The 8029-nt window shown below is 40.0% G+C and overlaps 1 protein-coding gene across 2 annotated transcripts in view; it reads right to left on the minus strand.

Moving 5' to 3' along the window:
• Nucleotides 1-7968, minus strand: part of LTA4H (leukotriene A4 hydrolase) — a 27846-nt gene extending 19878 nt beyond the window's left edge. The window contains exons 1-3 of one of the 2 annotated variants that reach the window (XM_082349540.1): nucleotides 7718-7968; nucleotides 3216-3346; nucleotides 1656-1776 (exon numbers count right to left, since the gene is read on the minus strand). In XM_082349540.1, coding sequence (XP_082205666.1) covers nucleotides 1656-1776; nucleotides 3216-3346; nucleotides 7718-7876 — 411 coding nt within the window. In that variant the 5' untranslated portion in view covers nucleotides 7877-7968. The remainder of the gene's footprint in view (nucleotides 1-1655; nucleotides 1777-3215; nucleotides 3347-7717) is intronic. The other variant, XM_082349539.1, reaches the window with a different exon arrangement.
• Between the last annotated feature and the right edge of the window lie 61 nt (nucleotides 7969-8029).

The following is an 8029-nucleotide window of genomic DNA, read 5'->3' on the forward strand; positions in this document are numbered from 1 at the left end:
TTCCGTATCAATCTGTCATAAAGATCAGTTCCATTAAGAAGAATGACCAGAGTACCTATGATTTTATACCCTGGCCTGTTTACAGATAAGTCTGCATCTATTGCTGGTGAGCAAAGGAATCCCAGCCTCACTGAGATGGTCTACTGAGCTTAAAGGAACCCTGAACTAACATCTCTCTCTGAAGTTGTTATAAATCCCAGACCGACTTCATGCCTCTGCAAACTTCCTTCTATCCTCCAAACTCCAGCCCTTTTCACTTCAAATCTAATAGATTCTCCATAGATAGGAAATCCCAAATGACCTCTAGATGGATTAAGTAGAACTAGAAGAACCACCTGGTTCTCTCTCCCAAAATAAGGTTCCAAGACCACGCCTTTAGGGTTCCTTAAAGTCCCTGGTTATGTGGCTCAGCAATGCCAGGGGTGGGGTTTATATGTATTTCACTGGATAAGACCAAACCCAGAAAAATATGCATAGAGAATGGCCGTAAGCAAACTCATCAAACAAAATCATGTGTACCTGCTTCCTATCAACTATAATAATTTCTTAATTTAACTGAAATCTCTTTCCTCTATTTCAAAAACTGTGTCCAACAAGAAATGCAATAGTATGTTCAAAATTCACATTCTCCTGACTCACAAATCTTGCATTTCTTGCCAACGGACATTCCATACGAATTACTGATGAAAATCAGATAAGAGACAGAGAGTACATAATTGGTACATTCTTGCCTAGGACATGATATCTCTTCCAGATTAGTGAACTATGGGTTTCTTAGAAAAAAAAAAAATTTCAATTGGCAATGGAAAGTAAACACGTCTATACAGGTGTCAACATTGCTTTCTTTTTGATAGACTTGTTTTCAAATGTGAGCCTACCATAGTATCTATCACAGAGGAATATTAAAAGGATTAAATACGTGAAGTACCTTACACAGTGCTTGGAAATATAGTCAATGTTTAATGAAGCGAGTTCCTTTAATTGTAAACTATTTGATTACTAAAAGAATTAGTCTTTTTTTTTTCAGAAGAAAGTTTGATACTTATTATCCTTGTGACAGATTGTCTCTAATTATGTGGTTCTTTATTCTTAGTTGTTACACAGAAAACAGATGTAGTCTAAACCATATCATTTTAAAGGTACATTCAATATATTTACATAATATGTACACTTGTAAATGTATAAGAAAAAATCTGGAAAGGCAATACGCCAACTCAATGGTTACCTCTGGGCAATGGTGTCTGGAGAGGAATGGGAAATCTGATCTTTCCCTTTCCCCTTCTTTATTGTTAGCAATTTTTATAACCGGTACCTACTTTGTTTAGCAGTGTTTTCCTTTCATTTTATGACCATTTATTGAGTTCCCACTCTATGCCAAGTTCTATGCTAGGTGCTGAGGATGTGAATATAAATATGACCTAGATAGTCCAATCTAGGTAGACATGTTTTCAAATTTGAAGGAAGTTTCTTTTTAAAAGTAATATATGAATGTGTCAATAAGGACAGGTATAAATGAAAATATATGTAGTTTTAATAATATAAGATAAAATAAAGTACTATCTTAGGTAAGGCCCATGTATCCATAAGACCACTGTCCACTTTGCTTCATTCAGCTGCTTGAGCTGGGGATAATAAATCATTCCAAGTCCTTTTACCTGGCACTGACTAAAGAGATAGGGGTGTTCCTTCCCAGAAGTTTGTTCAGGAGTGAGCCACTGAAGAGCAGAAGATTTTGGAGATGTCTCAAAAGAAATTTCTATAACAATTTCTTGATTTCTGTATGAAAGGAACAAATACATTAGTAGAGTACAATTCAATCTAACTAAAATTTGAATTCATAATACATAAATAACACAAATAATATAAATAATATTTTACAAGGTCTCATCACTGATTGAGAGTAAGTTTTAGGAATGTTTGCCTCACATGTTCCTACCTGAATGCCAGCCTGTGGGTTCTTTTCTCTACATGGTAACTGCTTATGAAGATGTAACAGGAACTAATATTAGTTGAATACCCCAACTTTTTTTCTGTGATATCATGTAATCTTTTATAGTGGTGGGAAGGTGGAAGAAATAATTTTGGAACTTCAACTACCACTGTGGTGGGTGCCAGAGCATAACATAGGGCAGTGCTAGTCTGCAAACTGTTACTGGACAAGTTAAGTCAAGAACTTGAGAATAAATTCTTATGTCTGTTGAACCTATAATAAAATATATGTGTTTCTATTTAATCTCTTCTTCCTAGGAATTCATTTTTACTGCATTTCACAAAAGTATCAGCCTGTGGCGGAGTGGAACTAACAAAAACTGGTCCTTCACCCCAGATAGATTGAGCAGTACTGTTAACGAGGAAACAGCAAGAGCCCTGGAGACCAGCGGCTGTGCCTGTGCTTGAACCTACCACTAACTGGTGCTGTGAATTTGGACAAATTATTCGACCTCCCTATGTGGTAGGTGCTTCATTTGTACAATATGGTTAATGATAGATCTCACAAATTATGTGTGAGAGTTTCTTTCTTTTTCTTAAATGGGAAGAGAAGGCATGAAAACACTGACCGCTGAAAGGTGGGGTAGATTGACCTTGTTCTAGGCCAACGGTTTTCCACCCTTTTTTCCCTCCCCAGTATATCTAGGAGTGGGATATACTCCCAATATGACAGTTCTGGCTACCGCTTTCTTAAATAAGTTACCTTCTCTCTCTGAGGTTCCCTTTCCTCGTCTATAAAATGCAGATCATACCACAAAGGGTTACTATAAGGATTAGATGAAAGAATACATCTCCAGCACTTTTTAAGTACATAGAAATGGTTCTATGTTTGCCACTGTTGTTATTCCATTAATAAAAGTGGCTGGCCTCTGGGGAGAAGGTGAAAAATGTGCAGCTTGTAAAGCTTCCCAGGTGATCCTGAAATGCCTCCTTAAGGTGGCATGCTCCCACCATCACTCTAGGTATTACTAAAATGATGAGTAAAGAAGTTAACAGTTATCAAAAGCCCTATTCTGGAGTACCTTATACAATGAACTTCTTTAATATCTTAAGAACATGTAATTTTCAGTATAAGCTTCAATCGGAACAGCAGATTGGTAGGAGTAGTGTATCAGTTACTACACACACACAAACGAAAAATAGGAAATGAAAAAAATATCTAAATTACATAAAAATATATATCCCCCTTATTTAGCTATAAAAGAGAAAGATGAGAACATTCGTACTTGCACAGAGCAATAGGAAGAGAGATTTCCACTGGTGATCCTTTGTAACTTTGTCTTTCTCCAAGAGCGTATTTGACCTCTTGTCCATTGATGACCACTTTTTCTATTGTAAGGTCCTTTGTATCCAGAATCTAGAATTAAATTAATATTTTTATATGATAAGAATATAGTTTTAGGCACCAGAGAAAACTAATATAGCATATAGGCTAACTACAATGACTACAGAGTAGAACTAGTTGCTTAGGGAGAGTAAGATAGTGAAAGACAGGAATTAACGGAGTTGAAAGTTAGCATAGGTCCCAATTCATGGGACTTTAAACTTCCTGAAATTTTTGGGGGGCTCTAAGATTTGCATATATATTGTTAGGTAATTCTGGGACAGTCACACAAATTTCCAGCTTTAAGTAAAAGTCAGATCTAAATTAAAATGCCTTTGCTTCTGTCTCCTAAAACTTAACTTCTCTACTAGGAAAAAATCGATCTATAACTTGTTTCTTTCATCATGACTCCTCAATATATCTTACCATATATTTCTACCTAGAATTCATATAGTCCTACTGTTCTGTACTACTTTCATATATCCCCAAATTAAAACAAACCTTGGCACCTGTTAGGCAAATAAGTAGACTGTACCTCACTGCTGTTGTGTATCTAGAAAAAGCCCAACCTGGTATGGCAACTCTAACCAAATGACCCTATAGAGGAGTGGGAGAGCATATCTACTTGCTATGGCCGATTAAAGACAACTGTTCTGGGCAGGAAGGGAGGGTCAGCAAGTGTCTGAGGATTTTCCATCCCAATAATCCTCTATCTGAGCCCTAGAAACCATACCCTTTCATTATCTCTCAACTACTTTTCTAGAACCTTCAATCTTTCTACGCCACAAGACTGTTTCCAATCAACCTAAACCAGCCTTCCATATTATTTTTAAAACTTCACTCAATCCTTCTGTCCACTCTGATAATTATTCTATTTTTCTCCTTCCTTTCTTAATCTTCAAGGGCAATCTATGGCTGTTATTTCCAATTCCTCATCAATCTCTCCTCCCTTCCCCCTCTTCAATCTGGCTTCTAGCTCCTCTGCCACAGAAAGGGCAGTCCTCCTGAACAACAGGTCTTTTCTGTTCAGTAACCTTGACCTCTGCCGCTCATAGCCCTAATGGACCGCAGCATCTGTTTGAAGCCCTCTCCTTGGCTGCTTTGACTTTACACATCAATGGTTCTCCTCCTTGTCTAATGGTTTTTTCCTCCCTCTCCTTTCTAACTCCTAAATATGGATATGTCCCTATGTGCTAGCCTTGGCCTTTTGGTTTTCTTACCGTATTCTTCATTCCCTAGTTCTCGCTCATGCCCACATCTTCACCTAGAACCTCTGTGCAGATGACTACCCGTCTATTTCATAGCTTCACCCCCTGCCCAGGACTTCAGCAGATCTCTCTAACTGCCTGCTTGACATTTCCATGGGAAATGTCATCTCATATTCAATAGGCTTCTAAAAATTCTAAAAACAAAGCCACCACTGTGTCCCCTAAGTTTGCTCTCTCTGCTGATTTCTCTATTTCGTTGATGAAACTCCTCAACTTACCTGAGGTTTGAAACATTCAACTAATCCACAACTGATCCCACTTCCCAATCTCCCATAGCCAGTTAACAAGTTTTTCTTTTACACTGTCCTCATACTTTTTCTTTTCTTCTACCACCACCCTAGGTCAGGCCCTGAACTAGAACTGCTCACTAACCTTCCTACCTCTGGCATCTTTCCCTTGAAATCTGGCCTGGAATAGCATGAGGAGTTAGACTGCCAAGAAACAGCCACTTTCCAGTCACCTTTCTTTTGTATCAGTTAACTACGGTGATAAACTCAGGAAATTTTCACAATTTTATTCTTACCTCTCTAGAGTCAACAATTTTTGGTTGGGAAGAGATTTCCATCCTGGTTGTATTATTCTTTCCCTTTCTTTTTCTTTTTTTAAGAGCAGCCAAATTTGTTATGAGTATCACCTGTTTCCCTCCCAATGGGCAATTATTTCTTTTGGGGTACTCTCTTTTTTTTGGGTCCCTCAACTGTTGCCCTTACTCTGAATTAGACTGATATATCTTCCTGCATTTGCATATTCAGAAACATTAGATTTTATAGCTTAAGAATAAGTTACTCCTTTGTTATATTCTGGCACCTATTTCTGAGTATCTGATTTGTTGTAAAAACTTGATTGGAGTATCTTATGTATATAAACTACTTACGTTTATACTACTCATAACCATAAGGGTGAATTATTTGGGTCATTTCCCAGTGGAACACATTCTATTTTCTGTATTTCCTAAACTTTTCAAATCTGTTCTGAATCAGAAGACTACTATACCTATTTTTTGTGAAACCATTTTCGTATCCTCTGTGTTTGTTATAGCAGTTGGCCCGACCCTCTCCAGTAGCACTTACTGTACCACATTATAGTGATTTATTTCTCCATTAGACTGAGGGTTCTTAAAAAGAAAAAGTTACTTAGGCTTGCATTCCCAGGGTTTAACACAGTGCCGGAGAAACAGCAGGTGCCAAGTAATGCATGAAACAAGTCCTGGACCAAGAGAAAATAGAAAATGCAATGTTTAAGCTGTGTATCTCAAGTCCTGACCTCAGCCATCACTCCCAAATTACTTAAGAAATTTCCCTTCAAATTTCACTGATAAATGTTATTAAGCAATTGATCAAAAATAGTAATAAGAAAGAAAAACAAAGGAAACTGGATAGTTGACAATTTAGAATTAGTCATTTAAAAATCTTCTCTTGAGATTTGGGGAATGCAAAAACAGGCAGGTTTTTAGACTGGGACATTGAAGGGACATTCTTTTCAAAATTTAAGCACCCTGACTCTTGCTTACTCATGGAACAGAGGTAAACGTTTTATTTTCATAAATAAGTGAGAATGCAAGGTCATATTAAGCAGTGATAAACTATCAAAATTCACTTTCTTTTAATAAAAAGAGAGATTGCATTGAAACAGGACTTAAGTTCAGCCGATCCTGCCTGGGCAAAGCTGTCTGCAATAAACGATAGCCTGGCAACTTGAAGCAGACCAAAGTACAACCTATAGGGAAATAGTTATCATCTTGCTTATAATGCTTTAATTATTTATTTTCCTTATAGTGCTTGGGGTGACTGCAAATCAATACATAGAGGAGTCGACCTATTTTTCAAATCATAATTAGTCTAGCAAATTGCTAAATCACAAAGTAAGAAAGTTACATGCTATATTAGTTCATATTAATGAACTCAAAATACAGGCCTATTACTCAAGCAGGAAAAAATCATGAAAACAACCAACTCTTATCTAAACTTATTATGCCCAATTAACTGACCCTATTCAGTTCCCTCCATCAAGTCTACAAAATACGTTATCTGATTGCTTATTGCTGGGCTTTGGTAGCTATTGCCACACTACTCTATGCAAATACATTGTGGCTGGCCTTTTCTTGTTCCTCTTATTTCTAAAATGCTTATCTATGAAATTCTTCAGGTGAAAGGCACAATGCAAATACTATCAGACAATTTGAGTAAGAACACTGAAAACAGGTTATGTTGTACAGATAAAATAATTTAATAACATTCCACAAATCTAAACAAGTTTTTCGCCATTCAAGTGGCTAGAGAGCTTGTAGAAGTCATTTTCTAAAAAGCGCAATATTATTTGCTTCTGGGAACCAACTATTAACAAATTGTATTGAGACATCCTTAGAAAGCTTGAAGAGCTTAAATTATTAGAAGAGAAGAGTGATAAGAATCAAAGGTAGGAAGGACCATGAACCCGGAGAGAGCTGCATCTGGAGTTAGAAAGTAGAGACTGCAAGGATCAAAGCAGGGCTGGGAATTCTCTAGGGGGGTTGAGAACTGGCAGGGAGACGGTGATCGGTCGTATCCGGCAGACCTGCGGGTTGAAATAAAGGGGCCTGGGAGGGAAAGGTGGGACTGAGAATCGGCAGGATACAGGGCCTGAGACTTAGCTGAGACTGTGGACTGAGGAAGGTGCACTGGGGACTGAAAGAATTCTGGGGCCTGAGGAGGGAGTTCTGGGCTGCAGGCCGAGGATAGGGGGAGACCGCAGGGGGCATTAGCGCTGGGAACTAGGATTAGCGGCGGAAGAGGGATTCGTGCTAAAATGAAACTTGAGCGCTGGGTGAGAAGCGGGGCGTGGAATGGGCCCTGGGATGTGTCCAGGGACTGGGAAGGAGGCTTTGGGGGAAGGGGTGGAGGAGAAGGCAGGTATATGTAGTGGGTGAGGAAGGACTGCAGAGACTCAAGTTGGGTTGGGAGGGATCGATATGGGGTGCGTGGGGGCTGAAGGGGACGCTGAGAAATGAGTGTGGGCTGAAGAGGAGGTGCAGAACACGGGTTGCGGGCTGCGGAGGAGCACCGAGGGATGCGCAAAGCAGGCGGGGGTGTGGGACCGGGAAGGGGCCGAAGCGGGGTGAGAGACGAGAGGCGGGCACTGGGAGCCTGTCCCACCGTACCAGGCTGCGCAGATTGTCCTCCTGGGACTGGACGGTGAGTGCGGCGGTCCCGGTCAGTACCCGGCGAGTAAAGTCGACGCTGCAGCGCAGGTGCAGGTGCTTGGTCCGGCAGACGGACACCGGGGAGGCCAAGGAGCACGCATCCACTACCTCGGGCATGGCTGTGCGGGGTCCCGCTGCACGCGATCAGCACCCCAACACTCCGCTGCCAGACTGACTACTCGACTGAGAGCAAGAGAAGGCGGGAGGGAGGTAAAGCAGAGGAGGAGGAGTTCGCGGCGCCCGCCGGGAAAGGAAGTTCCTTAAAGTCGG

Source organism: Balaenoptera borealis (assembly GCF_965194805.1).
Source record: "Balaenoptera borealis genome assembly, chromosome: 13".
Taxonomy (NCBI): Eukaryota; Metazoa; Chordata; class Mammalia; order Artiodactyla; family Balaenopteridae; genus Balaenoptera; species Balaenoptera borealis.